This window comes from Euphorbia lathyris, chromosome 7 (assembly GCF_963576675.1).
Source record: "Euphorbia lathyris chromosome 7, ddEupLath1.1, whole genome shotgun sequence".
Taxonomy (NCBI): domain Eukaryota; kingdom Viridiplantae; phylum Streptophyta; class Magnoliopsida; order Malpighiales; family Euphorbiaceae; genus Euphorbia; species Euphorbia lathyris.
The window spans coordinates 6,914,578-6,937,722 of NC_088916.1; the positions used below are offsets into that span (position 1 = coordinate 6,914,578).

General features: G+C 33.8%; 2 protein-coding genes across 3 annotated transcripts; one reads left to right on the forward strand and one right to left on the reverse strand.

The window, feature by feature from the left end:
- Nucleotides 1-2,970: 2,970 nt before the first annotated feature.
- On the forward strand, nt 2,971-4,203 carry LOC136235860 (uncharacterized protein At5g39865). Its single transcript, XM_066025930.1, has one exon. The coding sequence runs from the start codon at nt 3,102-3,104 to the stop codon at nt 3,975-3,977; it is 876 nt and encodes a 291-aa protein (XP_065882002.1). The 5' UTR covers nt 2,971-3,101; the 3' UTR covers nt 3,978-4,203.
- Nucleotides 4,204-10,796: 6,593 nt separating this feature from the next.
- On the reverse strand, nt 10,797-12,593 carry LOC136234727 (F-box protein CPR1-like). 2 transcript variants are annotated; one of them, XM_066024204.1, is made up of 2 exons: nt 12,473-12,593; nt 10,797-12,138 (listed from the first exon to the last, which is right to left on the reverse strand). In XM_066024204.1, exon 2 carries the CDS (start codon nt 12,104-12,106, stop codon nt 11,003-11,005), a length of 1,104 nt encoding a protein of 367 aa, XP_065880276.1. In that variant the 5' UTR covers nt 12,107-12,138; nt 12,473-12,593; the 3' UTR covers nt 10,797-11,002. The 2 variants fall into 2 exon arrangements, with proteins under 2 accessions (XP_065880276.1, XP_065880277.1); XM_066024205.1 differs by having other exon boundaries at nt 12,469-12,574.
- Nucleotides 12,594-23,145: the final 10,552 nt, after the last annotated feature.

Sequence of the window (23,145 nt, forward strand, 5' to 3'; positions counted from 1 at the left end):
AATAATCAAAATTTTGATGCATTGAAATAAAGTTAGAGAGACCGAATCCATTAAAATCAGCATAATCGTAGGCCTCGTGAAAGATAAAGTTGAACTTTACTTCTATCATTTTAAGGGAAGTATAGATTTACCTAAAAGGATGAAATGACACAGTTTTATTCCTAATATTGCAAGCAATATCAAGTTTACCCCTACTAATAGAAAATTCAAAGAGATCGATTTTACATTTATTCGATAGTTTCACTAACATATGAGCAATTTTACCTTTAATGTTGGTATGTAAGAGCAATTTTACTTTTAATGTTGGCAGGTAGCCCGAACACAATGGGCATGGGCCAGGTCTAGTTGTATATAACTGTTTTAATAATATAATAAATATTTTAAACAATTTTTTTTGTGATTAATTTGTATCTGAAAAATTTAAATATTAGCATTTTGGAAGATTGTTATAACTGTATTTGTAACATAATAAAAAATTTAGACGTCACTAATGTTTGAAAAGTTCAATATTACATTTAAATAAAGAGTCAAATAATAGTAAATCGATCTGTTTAAATTTTCATTTAAAAAGAATAAATTTAATCATATGAGTAAAATTGTATAATTTCATACATTAAGAGAAGTCTACATTTCTCAGAAAAACAATAAGAGCAAATTTGCATGTTACTATGATCTAAATTTGAATCATATCCGAGCGAAGCTTTGGCCTACTCATGCTCGGCTCTTTAAAAAATTGACGAGTTCGACCTCAATATTCTGCTAACGAGTAACTCATTAATTCTATTCATGAACTTTGCTCGTGAACAATACATTAATTATGTCCATTTGAAATTCCTTTAACACAAAACTACGTTGTTTTACATTTCTTTTTTTTTATAGATATACAATTATTAAAAAAATAATCGAATCAAGTTTTCTCACAAGCATGTTCATAAACATTATAACTGAGTTTCGACGTATTCAAACTCGGTGCGTTTATAAGTCGAACCACATATAAACAAACTTTTATTGAACTGAACACCGAACCACTCAGTTGCAGCCCTAACCTTGACCCGCTCATAATGATTTTTGCCCATCTTAAAATATGTTTTTTCATGTAGAATACTTAATAATGATCATTAATTAATTAATTAAACTTAAGATTATCCATATGAGAATAAATAGGGAATCTTCACATCTTATATCTCTTACATAAAAAAGCCCATTTAAGGCCACCTTAGCAGCTTTCCCTTTTATAAGCTTTTATTCTTTTATCTTGTCCTTTTTTATGTCATGTATAAAGAATAAGCTATAGCTTTCAAGCTTAACTTATACTATATTTCATTCATTCTTTCTTATCTAAAACTTTTAACTTATATTTTTGTCAAGAAAAAAATACCTTTAAACTTATATTGATTTATGACCCTTTTTAGTTTATTTGATGTTTGCTGTTATAATCTGCCATTTACTTTTAGAAAAGCAGGGATTTCCTACTGTTAATAAAAAAACAATTTTTATGTATAAAAGATAAATTGTAGTTCAATAACTAAATATTTAAAACTCTCATTTTTAATATAAAAAGATAAACAAAAAGAGAAAATAGAGTAAACAAACACTCCTTAATACATCTAAACTGTAAAAAAAAAAAAAAGCCATGCAGCGGCCAACTTTATAGAGTGTAGTGTTAGCTTCCTAAATTTGCTTAGAGTGTGTTATTGGCTACATGGACTTGCTTAGAGTAATTTATTTTCCACCTGAATTTGTTTAAAAGCAATTTATTAACCATGCGCGGAGAAAAGGGCCTAGGGGACCGAGGCCCCCAGCCGCCCCCTCCCATGAGCTATCCCAGACCCTGTTGCCAATAGATTAAGGTTAGTGCAATTTAATCAGTTCATTGAATTTGTATCATATACTATTCAATTTGATTAGTATATGATAGATGATAAATTTCTCTAAGTTCATTTAAAACGATCCAATCTAATTTTGTAATTCAAATCTAGTTCAATTTTAAAAAGTTTTATAGTGGTATGACAAACTTGGTTCTCAACTGATAATATATATATATATATATATATATATATATATATATATATATATATATATATATATATATATATATATATGGGACAAAAAAAATTAAACAAGTTTAATTTAGTAAAAAATAATAATTACGATCAACGGAACAATTATGTATTCGTTGCTTATAATAATTTATTGGTGTCTAGAGTTGTTTAAAGTGTATACATGTTAGTTTCTACAAAACCTACCTTGTTGTGCCACCTGAACTTAAAAAATTAATATATGTCACTTTAAGTAATTTCACGACTAATGAGACATTATCTATAAATTCTATAAATTTAGGGGCCAATGGATTTTTTAAGCATATGATGCGTTAAGGTTTATAACCCCAACATTTTAAGAGAAGTGCATATTTAGGATCAACATGTGAAATGATGTAAATTTAACAGCAAGATCAATTTTAGCCATATATTATCGAAAATTAAAAAAAACTGGTTTGACTAGTAGTTAACTGTCACTAATTATATCTAAGATATTTAATGCAAGACAAAAAAAAAAGATATTCAGTGTATTACTAGCAAAATTATAATTTTTTTTTTGTTAAAATGTTAAAAACTAAATTTGCTACATATGAATTAATCACAAAGTTTTTTTTTTTTTGGTCAAACTGTCTAAAATATTTGCTGTATTATTAATATAGTTACAAAAAAAACCAATAAAAAAGGTACAAAACTACTTAAATTTATCGACTAACTTATTTTAAGGATTCGATATGACAGCTAAAAAACAGTTAAATCATTCTTTTTAAATTTTTGATAATAGACCTAAATTTGATATTGCTTGAAAACGTTAAGGTTAAATTTGAACATAGCTAAATACACTTGAAACGCTATGAATTATTATTATTTATTTATTTTTTTTTTCCAAGTATATGTTTGCCTGTTTTAGAAAAAAGCCCGTTGAACCAAAATTGCAAAATTTACCGATACCTCCTTCAACTACCTTAATATGCTAATCTCATTATTCATTTTCATTTTAGTCCTCTTTTCTCCGTTCCAATTTCTTGTGTTTTTCAGCTCAGATTCCGTCATCTACTACCTTCAATGTGGCGGCGCTGGACTAAATCACCCGTTCAACTTCATCCACCTTCTTCTAATCCCTCTTTCTCTTCCACTTCCTTCAAAGATATCCATAACCTTTTCACCGACGACGACGATTCTCCCGTCCCAAACACCAAATTATCCTCCATTTTCCACCGCGTCCGCGCCGCCAACTCAATCCTCCGATCCTTTTCCGCAACTCCTGAAGTCTCCGATTCTCAATTTGATTCTCAACCTCATAATAATGTCTTACCAGCTCTTAAAACACCGCCGCCATCGCCATCGCCACCGCAAAGTAGTCTCCCTCAATCGGAGCTCCAAGAGCCCGCACCGCCACCGCAAAGTAATCCTCCTCAATCGGAGCTCCAAGAACCCGCACCGCAACCGCCTTCCATTACAATACCGGGAGCCGAAAAACAGATTGTTATATACTTCACAAGCCTCCGAGTAGTCCGATCGACATTCGAGGATTGCAGATTCGTTCAGACGCTCCTCCGAACATTTCGAGTATCGATCGACGAACGAGATCTGGCGATGGATTCCAGCTTCATAAAAGAGTTACAGCAGATATTTGGCGGCGGTGGTCAAACTAAGTTAACTTTGCCGTGTGTTTTCATCGGCGGAAGGTACATTGGCGGTGCGGATGAGATTAGAGATTTGCACGACGCAGGTGAGCTCAAAAAGCTTGTGAAAGGATTGCCCGCAGCGGAACCTGGCGCCTGTCACGTGTGCGGTGGTTATAAGTTCATTTTGTGCACCGACTGTAACGGTAGCCATAAAATGTATACAGAGAAATTTGCATTCAGAAGCTGTATCGCTTGCAACGAGAATGGTCTCATTAGGTGCCCTTCTTGCTCTTCTTGTTCTTCTTTCTGCTAATTAATCTTACTTTCAGTTAATTAACAAAAATTATGGATTTTTTTTTTTTTTTTTTACTTTATTGGGGGCTATTTTATTTTTATTTTTTTGTGGTAAAATTATATGATAGACCCCATTAGATAGGTAGGTGAGGACTTTTTTTTTAATATATATTTATTTAGTGTTTGGTGTTATATAAGATTTGAAATTTAATTAAACAAGAATACAACAAGATTAGTTGAGAAAAAAATTGTCCATTGCATTTTGAGTCTTTTTATTCGGTTGTTTTCATGATTTTGAATTCAAGATAATGGCCCTGTTTAGCTATTAACTAATTCTGTAAACTTGTTTTAGCTCATTATGTAAACTTGTTTAGTAAACTTAGTTGTTTGTTAACGGTTGTTTGTTAAAATGATAAATAAAAATATGATAAAACTTTTATTTAGAGCTCAAATATAGTAATTGGGGATAAAAATTAGGGATGTAAACGGGGCGGGGCGGGTAGGGACATTCCTGTCTCCAACTAGTCAGAGATTGTCCATCCTCGTCCCCGCAAGCTAAATGGGGACAAACTTATCCCTCATCTCCGTATTGCGGGAAATCTCCATCCCTATGGGGACGGAGATCCCCTTTTCCCATTTACAGATATTCCAAGAACGTTATCAACATTTTTCATTCTCCGTGGAAATCACCGTTTATGTTTAAAAAAAGGTAAATAATTTATTAGTCTCTTAGTTCTTACCTAACACACTGTTTAGTCCTTCTATTTTGAAAAACATATTTTAAGGTCTCTATCTTTTGCCAATATTAACCCTTTGGCCTTAAGCTTGCCATGAGTCTGAGTTTGAAGAAATTGATTGTAGAATCTGACAATCTTGAGGCTATCAAAATGATTTCCGAAAAAAATGCTATTTGTTTAAATAGCCAGAATCTTATCAAAGGAATGAGAAGGTTTTGCTCTTCTTTTGATTTCATAAATTTCAGTCATATCTTCAGAAAGCAGAACCGGATTACGGATCGTTTGGCGACTGCTGGGCATGAGAGGATGATGGACGTCACTACCTTTTCTTATCCTCCTGTTTATCTTCACTCTTTTCTTATGGAAGATGTAGTGGGAGTTAGCTTCCTTAGGCTAATCCCAGGCTAGGTTTTCTTGTTTTCTTGTTTTTTCTTTTTCCTTTCCTATTCCTACCAAAAAAAAATTATCAAAATTTTCAAATCACAAAAAAACTAACAATTGGAAACAATCGATCATCTAATTAAAATGTATTTAAATCATAAAAAAAAATCAATTATCACAGGGAATAATCAGGGATTCTTATCGAAGATTAACAGGACGGGTACGAGGATCCCACGAGGCGAAGATACATTTCCCCATCTCCGCCCCATCCCCTTCACGGGGAATAAAATGAACTCCATCCCTGTTCCATAGGTATCCTTATCGAGAATTCTCCGTCCATGTCAGGATGGGTCACTAATGGGGACAGGGAATTCCCATCCCATTTACATCCCTAGTAAAGATCTTCTTAAAAAGAGATGAAGCAATAAACTTATTAAACTTAGTAAGTTCTTTCGCACCTGTTTTTATAATGATATTTTACTAGTCAAAACTTATTAGAGATTTTACCTAGTCAAAACTTTAAACTTCAAATTTTGCCCCAATATTTCATTAAAAGAAATAGAGTTTTGATCCTAATTATTGTGGATTTATTGTGGATGATGAACCATAAATTCAAATTTTGGTGGATAATTATTCTGGGCTGTTTGGGTTTATTTAATAATTGACAAAACAGTTCCGATGTTTATGTCATTTATTGTACTGATTGATGGACAATTTTCAAAGTTGTTCAAAGTGATAATTACACTAAATTTAATTGCTTGCTCGATTATTCTTCTGCAATTGGTATTTTCTTTCAAACTTCATGTGATTACAGCTCCTCATTTAATTAACCGTATTTCATCTCATCTGTTGAACAATAAAACTCGCTACAAAATATTATCTGGTAATGTTCCTTTCTATATTACAATTTGAATGTTTGGTATCTTGTGTTTCAATCAACTTGAAAGACGTTTGAGCACAGCTAAACGCGCTCTAACACAACTACAGTTAAGAGTAGACCAAACAACGGGAAAATCAATTGAGAAGAGCCCACACAACCTTCTTATCAATCCCTCAAATCTCAAAAATCCCCAAAATATCAAAACCAAGCTCCCTCATATCAAAACCCGAGCACCCATTTGATTCAACAAGAATTAACAAGTACATCGCCTCCCTCCCGAGATTAGAGATTTCCCGTTTTAAAGAATGATAAACTTGACTTGGGGGAACATTTGATTTCTGAGGAACATAAACACGCCCACATGGGATTTATAAAGTTCGAATTACCACCTAGGAAAGAGGACATGTGGAGTCTCATAGATGACCCATTCTCGATATGACCCGGTCTTATGGCATTGGCTGGGGAAGCCTCCATAAACCCTATCAAGGATCAAGCATTTACATCAATCACGTCCAATCTCGTGAATCACGGACCAAGTGGGCTTTATAAATTATGAACCTCGATCTACGAGTACTCGTTCACTTATCAACATAAGAAACGTAGCACGGACCGTTCTAAAACGTATAACCACCTTTCTTAGCTTGATCATAGTATAAATAGAGGAAGACATTCCTCAAGTTACATATAAGATTACATTATATCTTTGGTTTACTTTTGTGATCATCCTCAAGTCTTTCCACAAAAGATGACTTAGACATCAGAACGGGTTAGCTAGACTTTGACCCCTTTTGACTTTTTTTTTTTTCCTTCTGTCGTTCCACCCCTAATGGGAAGGCGAATATATTTTTAATTTGCCACCTTCTTAAATCAAGAATCTCATGCATAAAATTTTAACATAATTGGTTTAAAAGTGATTAAAATTGCAAATGGGCTAGGTTTGCTGCTATGGTAAAAATGAAATTGCAAATTGAAGGCTAGGTTGACCGGATAGAGTAGAGAGGTGATTTAGATATAAAATTCATTTTTTTAATTAGTGAAACATTGCGTTTCAACTAACGGGGTGTTTGTTAGAGCTGATAAAGACATAATAATATGGATAAAAAACTGAGATGAGTTATCACATGTTTGTTTTAGAAATAGGTTAGGTAGATAATAGATGGATATGAAGTTTATCCCTCAAATCCTATACCACGCGGGTGGTATAAGGAGGTAAATAAGCACCTGCAATTTTAATAGGATAGAAAAGTCCATCTTATAAAAACATGTTTGTTTTTATAACCGCAACGTTTAGCATTTTCTCTGCAAACTGCAGCGTTCTGGAGCGTTTCACGAAAAGCTCATATTTGGAGCGTTTCACGAAAAGCTCCTATTTGGAGCTTTTCATAAGCAGTTGTTTGTAGTTATATGTTATTGACAAAATTATCATTCTTATTTCCATAAAATATGTTTATTATTTAGCATTATTTATATTTCTACAACATAATTACCGGAAGAACAAGATTTTGTTGCGTTCAATAATTTTTTTTATTTTTTGTATAGATTATTTTTATTAATTTGTGCAACATATTTTTTATTTTATAATAGGATAAGGTGCAAAAATATCCCTAACATTTATAGCTAGGAGCAATTATACTCCTAATATTGGCAGCCAAAAGCAATTTTACCCCTAACATTGACAAGTTTGGTCAATTTGAGAAATAATTTATCAAACTGTCTTTTTGGTCATGAATATTATCATCTACAGTTCACATGTGCACCATTTTATCGTTGTTAGTAAGAGATCACAAACATATGATTAGACGTGATTTTTTTTTAAAGAAAATAAAAAGATATATATTGTCTTTTGTACGAGTTGGATAAAAAAATTTCAAATATTTCGCCGAATTCATAAATATTAATTTTCAATTTTATTATTAAATCGCAAAAAAAAAAAAAAATGAAATCTCTATTTTAGAACTACTGATTATGTGCAATTGGTGTAGAATAAGAAATAAAATATCCATGTTTTCTAATAATATCTGAAATCGACCTAACTTGTCAATGTTAAAGGTATAATTGCTTGTAGTTGCCAACATAATGGGTAAAATTATATCATTTTAGACGTTAAGAGTAAAATTATTCCTAGTTGTAAACGTTATGAGCATTTTTTCACATTTTCCCTTTTATAATTTCATCGTTGATTAATTTAAAACATGTCCATTTTAGACATTTTAAATCCGAAAAGGAACAATTCAATATAGTTCAACTGCTTCATTTTTTGTGACAGAACTACCCTTTAAATTTTTTTTTTTTTGTGCAGGATATACTCTCCTTGTTGGCTTCCTCCCGCGATTCTATACTATGTTATCAAAGTTTCAAATGTACATTTTATTTGGAACTAACAACCAATTAGCATGCTTCAATTGAGTATGTCTCACAATTAAACAAATAGTGGGACCCACCCATTATTTTAAAAATATATCATGAAGCCTACTCAAATAGAGCATGATCATTAATTGTTAGTTCCAAGTACGATGCCTACTACATTTTAAGAAAAGTATGATCAGTGGCAAAGCCAGAATTTCATATTTGGAGAGCTAATTTTAGCAGTGTGGTTGTTGGCAATTTCTTTAGCCTTTTAGAGCATCTCCAACAGCTTCTTAAATTGGTTCTTAAGTTAAAATTTGAGGAGAGAGAATAAAAAATCAGCTCCAACAGCCTCTTAGTGGCTCCTCAAATCACTAAGAGCCTCTCCATCCTCTCTATTAATAGAAAGTCTCTCTCCACCTCTTAGTGCCTCCTAACTTCATTTTTTTAATAATAATTTATTATTGATAAGTCTCTCTCCTCACACTATTGGTAATGTAACAATAAATGATAACCTTAATAATAAAATAATAAATAAGAAGTGAATATAAAGAGCATTGTTAGAGATGATATATCTTAGCCACTCTTAAATCACTAAAAGTCAATTTTTTATATTATTTTTAGAGAGTTCACTAAGAGTCTCTTGGATATGCTCTTATAGGGTAAAACCTTTTCGTTTTGGTGTGTCGACAATAAAATTAAAAATGTCCAATGTGAAAAGCATATACATTTAATTTTCTATAAGTTCAATACTAATTTTTTAAATTAAAACCCCATTCAGAACTTCTAAAATTAGATAATAATATTAACACTTGACTTAAAGAAAAAAAATTGACTTTTTAAAAAAGGGAAAAAAAAAATTAAATTGGATAATGACTTTTTGATTAAGGAAGTGTAGCTTCAATGCAAGTACCTCTTCCGGGTAGAGAAATTTCTTGCTCCTTTAACCAATTATGCTAATAAGTTATTATTTCACGCCCAACTACTCACGGGTAGTGTCGGAGACCTAAAAAGCTCCAGTTCGATTTGCCCTGAACTCTCTCCGCTGTTGAGTATGATATCTACTTGTAACTATGACAACATGATAAAATTTCTTCCTTCCTTTGCTATATATCACAAAATCAATTGCTTGATTTGATAAATATTATAATACTTATATTTATTGCTACAAAATTGAGACACTTAGGGAATGTTTGGTTCAAAAGGGGTAAGGGAAAAAGAATCAAGAAAGGGAAACTAAAAGAAAGGAAAAGAATAAACTTTAATTCCTCGATGTGTTTGGATATGTTTAGAAAAAGGAATGAGGTAAAGAGAATCCAATTCCCTACAAGGCATGGAGTAATGGGCTTAACCTAAAGAGAATGAGTTTTCTTTTAAACAAACAAGAACAAAGGGAATGAAACCATCTCATTCCCATTCCTAAACATCCCGAACCAAACGCCCCTTTAGAATATAGGCTCCAATTTTTGTTCAAAGAAGGCTGAATATATAATTATTTTGGTTATATAATTTAATCAAAAACATTATCATGTACATAAAACATAATACAGTTTTACTTCTAACATTGACAGTCAAGAGCAATTTTTCCCTTAACGTTGACAAATTTGATCAATTTCAGACATCATTATAACATATAGATATTTTGTTCCTTATTCTACACCAATTGGATATCATCTATTTATAATATGTTACTACTAATTAGTGATAAAATGACATACATGTGAATTTTAGATAACAAGATTCATAGCCAAGAAAGCAGTTTGAAAAATTATTTCTCAAATTGATCCAACTTATCAACATTAGGGGTAAATTTGCTTTTAACTACCAACGTTAGGAGTAAAATTTTACCATTTTAAACGTTAGGGGTAAAATTGCTCATGATCCTAAATGTTAGGGATATTTTTACCCCTTATTTATCCCTTATATATATATATATAAGGTATACTAAATTTGACTTCATATACATTAATCTTTGTATTTAAAGCATGTCTACATTAGTCATTTTATCTAGGGGAATTTACAGGCAAATTCAAATTTGAAAAATTATCTACAAATTTATCAATTACCATTTTGAATTATATCAAACCTCAAAATACTATAGCAGTTAAAGAAAAAATGGCTTCCGCCTACCTTTTACAATTTAATTACTTAAAAATTACTTGACATTTGTAAGAAAAAATTTAATACTTTTGACATATTAAAAATTAAACTACCAACCTTAATAAATCCAAAATATTGTTATCATAACTGATTTTCATGTAAACAACCCTTTTATCTACTAACAACAACATTCAATAACAATTTTACCGAACATTAATAATCAAACGGCTAACTGCAACGGCAAACAATAAAAACAAACATTAATAATCAATCGGCTAACTGCAACGGCAAACAATAAACTTGAAACTTCCATATCGAATATATAGATATTTCTGCACAAAAGTGTATATATATATATAAACTTAACATACATTTTTGGGGTTTATAGATAGCATTGAGGCTTAAAACTTCAAACTTTAAGAAATATGTTGAGTAAACAGACCCAAACACAACCCAGTGACATTTGAAGTCAATTTATCCATCATTTTTACTCAAATATATCTCTACCTTTAACCTGAAGTTTCATAAGAAATACACAGCATGAAGTATGTCAAAAACTACACCATATATATCTTCTTCTTTCTTCTAGGCATTCATTTCTTATTCTTCTTCATCTAATGAACCTATAGGCACGAGACTTTCGGTACAAAGTAATATCTCAACCGAGAGAATATTACTATTACTTACAATCTCTTGGAGAGTTTTATCTCCAAAATCATACGAACACAACTTCCCTTTTGAAGAAAGAAAAGCCTTGTCTCCTTTCTTTGAATATGCAACTTTCCCTTGTACAAAAAGGTCAAATGCTTCTCCAGAAAATTGTCTTGTAACAGAATGTAATCTAGTCCAAGTAAACCCATCTCCATCCTTCTTCCTCGCATATATATCAACACACTCTTCCGAACTCTCACTAAAAAAACTGATAGAAAGGCACCCTCCCAAAACATGCAAATGGATAGGAATTCCTTCAGTTTGGAAAGCAAGCTTGTGTACTATAGAAAATGTCTCTTTTGCAACATCAAATGCTACAATTTCATATGATTTATATTCACCTCTAACATAGCATATAAAATGCAGAGAACCATCCACAAAGCAATCTCCATTGCCACCAAGTTTAATACAATTATACCCAACGTAAGGAAAATCCTGAATCCTTCTCCAACAATTTGACCTCAATTCAAAAATCCAAACCTGGGTTAAACCGCATCCCACCTTCCACATAAATGCTACAACCTTGAAATCATCTGTAGTAGAGTCATAACCCAAAACAAAATTGTGATACTTGAAATCAACTGTAGCATTCACAGGGAAAGCCGGAAGTATCCTGTACTTTCTGGTGGATGGATTCCATAAACAAAGTTCACAAGGCCATATACACAAGAGAACCAAACCATTGCAATAAGAAAAGAACGAGGGATATGGCATGGATGGAAATGATTTATAAAGCACCAACTCTGGTTGGAAGTCTTCGTTGAAGTCTAAAGCATGAAATATGCAGCGATTATTACCCAGCCTATGTACTCCTAGTTCAATCAGCTTGGGATGAATCTTATTTTCAGAAGATCTTTTGAAATGAGAATTGATGAATGATTGGCTTCCAATGATGGCACAAAACGATTTAGAAACACATCTAAATCGAAGAAGAGACTTGACTGGAAACCAAAGAAGAATTTCATAAATCAATTCTTGCGGAAGATTAGCCATAGCTAGGCACAATTTGATGAGTTCTTGTTCAGCTACAGAGATTCAAAATTAGCAAAATTAGCAATATATAGTTTTCCCTAAGCCCTAGGTCTAATAATCAGCCCTTCACTCATCTCCCCTGATAAACTTTTTTGCATCCGAGAGATGAATTTCTGGTTTATTCCGTACAATACATAGCAAAAGTGGACTATGCGTTCTTCCAGTCAATAAATTATCTAAAATACCATATGAACTCTAATTAAAATTTGAAACCCTAACTCTAACAAAATCGAACGAGTTTTATGAAATTTTGTTGCAATTTAGTGTGTAACAACCCAAAAGATCGACAAAAGAAAGAAATGTAGAGTAGAGAGATTCGCTACCTACCTCGTCAGTCGTCACCGCCGGGAATGAGTTGTGTTCGTCAGTCGTCACCGCCAGGTAGCCTATTTCTTGAAGATCTTTTGAAATTGGTTGAATTTACACAGAGATGTGCAATAGGTTGCGTTCTGTAAATATAGAACATCATTTTTTTTTTTTTTGCTAGCAAATCAAAACTAACCGTTTTGATGCGCAACATAATGACAATATATAATAAGGTGAAAAAAGAAATACTGCTTTTATCCCTAATATTTAAAATAGTATAATTATATTTGAATTAATTTTAAATATTATTGTAAAAATACAGTTTTTTATTCGTTATTTTGTACTAATTGTTTAACAATCGGATCTAAAAAATTCAAGATTTTCGTGTGAGTTGCTAATCTTATCAATTGGATCTTAAAAGCAATTCAAATTTCGTGTGAGTCGCTAATCTCATCAATCGGATCCAAAAAAGAAAAAGATTTTAAGATTTCGTTTGACTTGCTAATTTTATTAATTAGATCTATAAAAGATTTAAGATCTATAAAAAAAACACCGTTAACGAAATTCAAGCGCAATTTTATCCCTAATATTTAAAATGGTACAAATAAATAATCGCAAAAATCCAACCATGAGGTAGATCAGCCCCTACCCTCGATATGAAAATAATTATGTATCGTATAAAACCGACAAAAATCTTTCAAGACCGAAGTTTTCCTCTAGATATTGTATTCAAGCCGGTTCGAAATGCAAAGCATAGTGTTCATTCTTATGGAAATGGGAATGAAAAGCATCCTAAAATTAAAAGTCATTCCTTGTCGCAAATATTCACTTTTAGATTGGTTTTGCATTAATTCAAAATCCAGGCCATAAAGGTCCGTTGAGTGTCTTGAGGCTATGTCATAATAGATCCGAACACTTGTCGGATCCGCACAAGAGGTGCATGTGGTTCAATTCGATGTAAGATTTAAGAATTGAGAATGGAAGGATTTTTTATTGGGTGAGTTTAATAACAATAAATTTAATAAAAGTTCTGGTAGAATAAAATCAGAGAGACCTTTAATATCTCATACTACTCTTTCGATACATAATCTAATGTTTAAATAAAAACTTTTTTACGGTTATCCTTTACTTTATCCTTTTCAGAGTTTTGACCGAAGGTTTCTGTACTTTACTATTAATGCAACGCAATCAACCTCATTTATTACAACAGCTTCCATTGTGTCACTGCACCTATCCTTTTTTCCAGTCTTTATGAAACTTTTTTTTTTTGTTTTCGGGAAATAATTTTTTATCCCTTATTCTGTACCAATTGTTTATCAATTGGATCTAAAAAAAATTTAAGATTTCGTGTGAGTTGCTAATCTTATCAATCAGATCTAAAAAAAATCAAAATTTTGTGTGAGTTGCTAATCTCATCAATTGGATAAAACAAAAAGATTTAAGATTTCATGTGAGTTGCTAATCTTATCAATTAGATCTAAAAAAGATTTAAGATCTAAAAAAAATACCGCTAACGAAATTCATGAGCAATTTATCCCTAATATTTAAAATGGTACAAAAAATAATCGCAAAAATCCAAACATTTATCTATCCAACCACGAGGTAGATCAGCCCCTACCCCCCGATACGAAAATAATTATGCATCATATAAAAAGGACAAAAACCTTTCAAGACGGAAGTTTTCCTCTAGATGTTGTATTCATGCCGATTCGAAATGCAAATGATAGTGTTCATTCTTATGGAAATAGGAATGAAAAGCATCCTAAAATTAAAATTCATTTGTTGTCGCAAATATTCACTTGTAGATTGGTTTTACATTAATTCAAAACTCAGGCCATAAAGGTCCGTTGAGCGCCTTGAGGCTATGTCATAATAGATCCGAACACTTATCGGGCCCACATAAAAGGCGGTTTAATTCGATGCAATATAAGATTTAAGAATTGAGAATTGAAGGATTTTTTATTGGGTGAGTTTAATAACAATAAATTTAATAAAAATTCTGGTAGAATAAAATCAGAAAGACCCTTAATATTCCATACTACTCTTTCGAAACATACTCTAATGTTTAAATAAAAACTTTTTTTTACGGTTATCCTTTACTTTATCCTTTTCGGAGTTTTGACAGAAGGATTTCTGTACTTTACAATTAATGCAACGCAATCAACCTCATTTATTAGAACAACTTCCATTGTGTCTCTGCACCTATTCTTTTTTTAGTCTTTATGAAAGTTTTTTTTTGTTTTCGGAAAACAAATTTTTATTCTTTATTCTGTACCAATTGTTTATCAGTTGGATCTAAAAAAAGTTTAAGATTTCGTGTGAGGTGCTAATCTTATCAATTGGATCTAAAAAAAATTAAGATTTCGTGTGAGTTGCTAATCTCATCAATTGGATAAAACAAGAAGATTTAAGATTTCGTGTGAGTTGCTAATCTAATTAATTAGATCTAAAAAAGATTTAAGATCTAAAAAAATACCGCTAGCGAAATTTAGTAGCAATTTATCTCTAATATCTAAATAATCGTAAAAATCCAAACATTTATTTATCCAACCATGAGGTAGATCATCCCCTACCCCCGATACGAAAATAATTATGCATTGTATAAAACCGACAAATTTCAGCATTGATGATCAAGTCCAAAATGAGCAAATGATGAAGCTTTTATAGTGACACTTGAAGGTGGATCATTTCGAATTTCGAAATAACCGTTGGAGGGAAAGGCTCTTCCTGTCCTTTTCATCTTCAACATTCAGTACATTCGGCCAATTGTTGAGCTTCTCTTTGTTGGAAATGGCTTATTGATGCGTGTCACCTAGTAGTGTTTTCTACGACAAAATATATATTACGATGGTTGCGCTATGACTATGGATGTGGTCTTTCTAAGTGCTTTGTATCTACTAGATGTCACTACTTAGGGGCAAGTGTACCCCGTCGTATCAAGTAATAATCTAGTTAAGACCGGGTATCGAATCCACGGGATTTATAACTGCAAGTATTAAACGACTCAGTTTTATACGTTATTTAAGCGGTGAATACTTTGGGGTTGATGTGGTAACCAACTACAAACTATTCCTAACTACGTGTGAGGCGAATTTATGTAACGAAACTCTATGAAGCGAGATGGATGCGATAAGTTATAATTATGATAAATAATGACTTCTAATGTTTATACGGTTAATGGTTTGCTCTTGCAAAGACGACTACGTGTAGAGTAACCGACCCGTGAAGTACTTAGACTACGTGGTTCCTAGTCAAGGCGTGTCTAATGCTTGGGACCAGAAATTAGGGCCCGTAAGTTCTGTGGCTTGTCAATTCCTACGGTTTCCGGTTTGTCACTTCCGGTAAGGCAACACCTATATGAATCCCTAAAAATAGCCCGAATGGCGTCGGTAGTCGCGTTCTCCTACACAATAATCAATTATAAATATCAAAACAAGTAACAAACATCAACACATATATAGAAAAGAAGATTATGAATCATAAATTATAAATATGGAAAGTGTAAATATGGATTACAAACAAGCCTAGTACATAGGATGAGATCAAGCTAATTAGCAAGTGTAAAGGGAAGAATCCACCCTCGGAACTAGCTAACCGGACTCAAAAGCCGTCTCTAAGGACTTGAATGGTGGAGCTCTCGATCTTGGTGTGCGGAGATGGAGAGGGACTTTGATGGAATGCCGGGAGCAACGAACAAGCTCTCGAGATGGAAGAGTTTTATTACACAAAGCCTAAAAACACAAATCTAAACTAAAACAAGTATAGTTTGCTCTCTAATATATCGGTGTGTCTGTTGTGGATCAAGAGCTGCCTATTTATACACATCAAGCTAGGGCAAAATTGTAATTTTGCAAGGTACAAGCATGGAGCAACATTATTTGTGCAGAAATCCCATAATACGCCCCGCGTATGGTGTGGTACGCCTTGCGTAAATGCCCATTCCGTCAGAAATCTTCTGCATGTGGACCAATTTCATGTCTTATTGTCTCAAACACGTCCCGCGTAGGCTGGGATGCGCGTGGCATGTTTGAGGCTCTGATCTTTTATTGCTTCATTTGGTCTCTATACGCCGTGCGTAGCTTGAAGTACGCCCCGCGTAAATGAGTCTCTGGACTTTTTTTCATTGAAGAACTCCCTTACACGCCTCGCGTGTAAGGTGGTACACCATGCGTATAGATCGTTGACTTAGGGAGACCATGCAGTCTGACTTTTCAGGATTAGGCCAATCATTTCCGACATGTGTCATACGCCTTGCGTGAGATGGCATACGCCTCGCGTATGCTGAGTCAATTCTACGTGGTGTCCGCGGATAAGGCAATTATGTCTGACACCATGTTTCACACCCCGCGTATGGGATGATACGCCCCGCGTATAGGTATGGATTTTGCTTCTTCCTTGTACCTGAAATACACTTCTTGAGGGCCGAGTTAGCTTGACGTTTTTATTTCTTAAACTAATCAAAAACAAGGAAATTAACCGAAAGTACGGGGTTTATTATTATTTCGTTATTTTATTCAAAACACTCTATTTTTGTAATTAAACTTATTTATTTCTTCTAAAACTAACCCGTAAATCATGCTAAAAGATAGGGGTAAAATACCCCTATCACTTATGGCTTTTGCCTTCGGTGTGAAATAGCTCTTTATTGGTTTTAAAGCTCTTTTCTATCCTACATCGGATTGAAATGAAAAGATAAAGGGGTTTATATTGTCTTGGACCTTATGAGCCTTTAAATTGTGTTTAGTAGGTTTTGGCAAATATACCACACACGCTCACTCGTTCACGTGATGCCGGCCCGTCCCGACCAGGCCTGAGTTTTATCTTTTCTCATAATTAATTTACCCTTTTGACTACTTCCTCAACTTATTTAAGAGAAGATTACAAAACTAGGTCAAATGGGAGGCCCATTTATATATTTAACCCATTTACTCAACCTACTACATATCTAGACTGATTTTGTGTGACTTTCCCATAATACCCTCAATATTTACGCGCGTCTGTCTCCCTCCCGTCTGACTTTGCAAATTCGACCATATGCGAAGCCTGCGAAGCTAATGTTTGGATTTACTTAATGAATTTAGTTCGCATATGCGAAGGTTGTGAAGCTGAAGTTTGTTTTTCTTGATGAATTTAGTTCGCATATGCGAAGGCTGGATATGTTTTGAAGCTAATTCGCGAAGTGGTATATAACAAAAAATGGCAAACAACAATGGATTCTAACATTAAAATCATAACATTATCAAAATTTACAACAAGATTGCCATAATAAACTCCTAACAAATCGCTTCAAAGTGAACCTAACTAATCCGGTACCAATTTTGAAGCGGATGAGTAATCTTGGTGTGCACCATGTGACACATCCATCCCAAAAGGTCTGGACTTCCATTTCTCATCCCAAGAGGTCTGGACTTCCAGACCTTTTGGGATGGACGTGTCCCACGGTGCACACCAAGATTACTCATCCGATTTAAAATTGGTACCGGATTAGTTAGGTTCACTTTGAAGATTGGCACCATGGGATGGACGTGTCCCATGGTGCACCCCAAGATTGACACAACCTCTCCTAACCAACCATTTTAGGAGTGAATGTGTCAATCTTGAGGGAAGTTAATCCTTATACAGGAAGGAAAATCATCTCCCCTGCAGCCCAGTACGTCGCCTTCCAGAAAGGGATGTTACGTATTCAACCACCTTCAGAAAAAATTAATCGTGTTAGGCAGGGAAAAAGACGATTTTGGCTTCGCGAAATGAAGATTAAAGAAGCATGCGAATGTAAATGTGCAGGGAAAGAGGTGATTTTGCTTCGCTAATCGGTTTTTTCGTGAAGTCTACGAGGTCTGAAACGTGACTATCTACGTCGCATATCGATGCTTCCGCGAAGTCTGCGAGGTCAGAAACGTGAGGATCTATTCGCAGACTTCGCGAATTAATCGATTCGCGAGGTAGATCCATACATTTCAGACTCTTTCTCTTCGCATATCTTCGCGAAATCATCGATTAACGAAGTAGATCGTCACTTTCCAGGCTCGTTCTCTTTGCAAAGCTTCACAAAACCATCGATTCACGAAGTGTATTTATGAAAAAACGCAGAAAAAGCAACAAATACTTACATTTTTTGCCCCTTTCACCCCCAAAAGTGACAATAACAATATGATAACATGGGAAGAACGAAGGAAATAACATAGAAAAACCATTTCTTTGATGGTAACAAGAAGAAAGAAACCAAGCAACGAACAGGGAGATGAAAAACCATGGCTTCGTTTTCTAGGGTTAGGAAGTTGCAGAATCAAGAGATGAAGAGAGGAAAAAGAGAAATTCATTTTGATTTTGATGAAATGGTGCAGATTTCGTGCAATTTAAAGGAAGAAAGAAAGATCAAAAGTCTTCAAATCATTAATGCAGGAGCAACTTTTCGTGTAACCAAGGAGATAGGGGGAGCGGGCGGCCGTTCGCGATGTGTGGGAAGTGGGAAGGTTAGGGGTATTATGGGAAAGTCACACAAAATCAGTCTAGATATGTAGTAGGTTGAGTAAATGGGTTAAATATGTAAATGGGCTTCCCATTTAACCCAGTTTTGTAATTTTCCCCTTATTTAATTTTGCCTAACAAAATCAGAATGATTTAGTGAGAGATTTTTCCTCCTATTCTTTCTCCACAAATATTATAAATCTGATTTTTTGATCTTGAAGAGAGACACCGTTTTTCCTATCCTTCTACTTCTTCTCTCAATCACTTTTCTGGGCAATTAAAACTTATTTGTTGTTCCACTGATTTGAACTTTGAGTGCACAAGTTTCAAACTCTTCTGTGTTAACCTTAGGGAGCGAACGGACTATCAGATTGCACCTCCGTCTGCCAAAATCGCTTTCAAGGCAGTGGTATTAGCCACGACACAGCTCGATTTCTGATAAGTTTTTCTGTAACCTAAATTTCTTTCCTACAATTTGAAAGCAAATTTCTTTTCTTCTAATTATGTCTACTAGTGAAAATCAAATCTCTGATTTTAGAGTTAATTTTTTTATTCCGCTGTGATTAATTTTTCTTCTTGACAGACAAGATTGGTTCAAGTTAAGCGACTGTCAAATCTAGCAACTGAGAGAGATTCACGAGTTCTTCTCTTTCTCTGGCCAAATCGAACGTATTGGGTGGGGGCCCAAGACTGCAATCGTTACATTTCAAGATCCTAAGGCACTTGAAATTGCATTACTTTTATCTGTATGTACTGGTCAGTTGTTTACACCTATGAATTTTATTTTCCCATAATTTATTTTATATGGTTTCAATATTATCAGGAGTTAATTTGGATTTTCATTACTTGGTTGAGCTTGGTTATTGATAGAGTTAAAAACAGGGCATGTTAAATGTGGGTGGTTCAACATTTTGTAACCCGAATTGGTTGGTGCTGCTTTCATAATTTTGCACTGCCTTTTTCCAAATCTACTCTACATAAGGTGAAGAGCATCATTCTTAGGTGGACTAGTGTGTTACAAAATACCTCTAAGACTCTAAGCATCCAACTGAGTCTTTCGAGTTCTGGATAATAAGTAGGCTTTCAATTTCAGAATTAAATATTAATGGCCATTAGTGGGAATTAGAAATGTGTAGTTGTTGAAAATAAGTATCTGACAGTGTTTTGAACATATAAATGGTTATTTGATGCAGACCTCTGTGTTATGTTATAATGTAATAATAGGAATTTTTGTTATCTTGTTTAACTTTCCTTTTCATAGTGTGTTTTTGTTTTGCTAAGCTGTCAATGTCCTTAAAACTATAAATCCAAAAAAAAAAAGGACTTGAATTGTGAATGGGGCCTTGGCTGCCATTTATATCAAAATGAGACAATGGCAGATCTTTTATGGATTAAAGCTTGTTTGCTGCTTTCATATATTGTGTTTCTGATCTTCAGTTGTATTGAGTGAGTATTGACTATGGGTGGGAATTAGTGGATGTCATTTTCATCCATCAATTCCACTCTCTTATCTCGTTATCTCTAGAAAACAAAGAGGTAGAGATTAATATGAAATGTAATCTGATCCTTATAACTTAAAAGGAAACAAAGGTGGAGAAAATTAGCCTCTTTACAGCTCTTTTGGACCAGCCAAGGTAAGCATGATGCTCACCTTTCACCTTCATCTTTGGTTACTTCATATTTTTTATTTAGGATTAAAGCATTATTTGGCTTCTTATCCGTCCAAGATGTTGGTTTTGTCCCTTGACCTATCAGTTGAGAATATTTGTCTCAGGGTGGTTAGCGAAATTTTTGAGACAATGCTTATGTTAGTTGAAACTTTGCCCAAATTAAGTGGTCTATTTTCTACGTGGGTTATTTTAGGGCTTTATTGGTTCATAGCATACTTGTAAATATTGCTTCTTTTGAACATTGAAAAAAATCTGTGTTCAATGTGCCAAATTTGAGTTCAAATTGTTTATGGATTAGTTGGCTCTTCTGTGCATTGTAACTTATTGTGGCATTTCCAATCTTAATTTTGCATGAGATGTATCTATTCACTATTTTATGTGTCTAATAATTTAAAAATACAAAAAACTTTGTTTTGATGTTCTTTGTGCTTGTTGTCGACCTACTCCCTAGTTTTCAATTAGAATTTGGAGGAGATTGCATAGAAACAGGTTAAAAGCCAATTTCCCCTTCAATAATTAGTTGGTGGTCAAATTTGGCCCAACATGAACTTTTTCATCTCAATTTGGGTAGAAACTTGTATTTCTCAGCTCAAAATGATATTTTGGAGCTAACAATTCTTGCAATCACAACTTTTGACAGAATATAAAAGGGATTTTTTTTGTGGAAGTTCTGAGGAAGTTCTTCTCCTTGCTGATTGCTTTTTTATGGAAGTTGCCATGTTGAAATGAAATTGCTTTCACATATATATATATGCTTAGGCAAGAATAAGGTGGTTTGCAAAAGAAAAAAAAAAAAAAAATATATATATATATATATATATATATATATATATATATATATATATAGTTCTGAGTCCTGTATTTGTAGTTGGTATGCCATTTGTCAGAGACTTTGTCCCCTCCACAATTTCTGTACTTGCATCAGACTATATTAATTTGTGATACCAAATTCATTGCCCTGCATCACCTGAACCCATATGGGTGCTGAAACAGTGACTTCATGGTTGATAAATGAAGCATCAACCTTTTCTAATCACCTGCTATTACCAGTTGGAAATTTAAAATGTTTACCTGGAAGATCAAATCATGGGATTGGTGGCTAGTATTTCTTAATTGCAGTAAATTGATGTTGGGCCGCCACATAAATGATTGAGTCCAGAGATTGTTCAAGGAAACTTCAATTATTTATATGAATGCAGATTCAACTATTGATTCTATTTAAACATGTTTAGAAAGTGACAATTATGTGGTTTTACATTAGTTTATGATAATCAGAGATGGTCTTTTCCTTTTCTCCATCTTAGTAACTTGAGGATAATTATGTTTCATCCTCACTCATTTCTTTTCGCTTCTGAGTCTAGATATTGTGATCATATCACATATGGGGATTTTTTCTTAGCTCTCCAGCCCAGTTCTCAAAATTTATAGGCTGGTTGGATTGCCCTCCAGCGGGTCAGGAAATATATGGTATTATTCCTTCCAAAGTTCCCCTTAGTGAAGCCTACCATGACTATATTCCTCCTGGAGGAAGATACTCCTTTAAACAAGTGATTCATCAACAGAGAGTATTACAAAGAAAGGTGATGGTGTTGTGTCTCGGAAATCGTCCAAGCAAACATGTATTGCTCGCTCAACCATGGAATCTGAATTTATAGCCCTTGAGTTGGCTAGTCAAGAAGCAGAATGGTTGAGGCTCTGTTAGCCGATATCCCATTGTGGGGGAATTCTTTTATGCATGTCTCAATGCAAAAAATAGTGTCTATAATGGAAAGAGGAGACATAACGCATTAGACACGGTATAATGAAATAACTCTTGAAGAATAGGGTATTTGCCTTAGATTATGTGAGATCTGAAAAGAATCTGGCAGATATTTTTACTAAAGGGTTACCGAGAAGAGTTGTTCTTGAATCATCGAGGGAAATGGGACTAAAGCCCATTGATCAAAGGAAATATGGTGGACACCACTCGTGGTCAAACGAAACCATGTTATCCTTTGTGTGCACTATATTTCTCCCATTCCTATGATGTATAATAGTGCGTGTGTAATCCATAACCTGTAATGTGGTGGTTCATTCTAATGGACTTGATGGATGTTCTCTGAAGGATGAGTTATGAGAAACTCTTAATGATCTCATGTTGAGATCACCTACTTGAGTGTGAAGGTGGGTCGCCTTCTATGAAAGACTTGGGCTGTGTTTCTAGAGCACTCATGAGACCCAAGGTGTGCGCATGGCCATCAAAAGCGTTGTATTCTTTTATCGCGGAACAACAAAGTTTTTTTAAGGTTTTTACGTGATGTGGGGGTCTCAAATGAAGTTTTAGAAGTTCAAGAACAATTCACTTCTAAAGCGTCAGTTGTTGCCTCATCTCACTACGTATCAATTCAATCGAAAGACATTGATACTTAAGTTTTCAAAACCTTATTTTGTTTTAATGCCCAGAAAATATCTTCCTTATTCTTATCTAAAATGTTTTCTATAAAGCCATTTGTGGGGGATTGTTGGAAATGGCTTATGGCTTTTGCCTTCGCTGTGAAATAGCTCTTTATTGGTTTT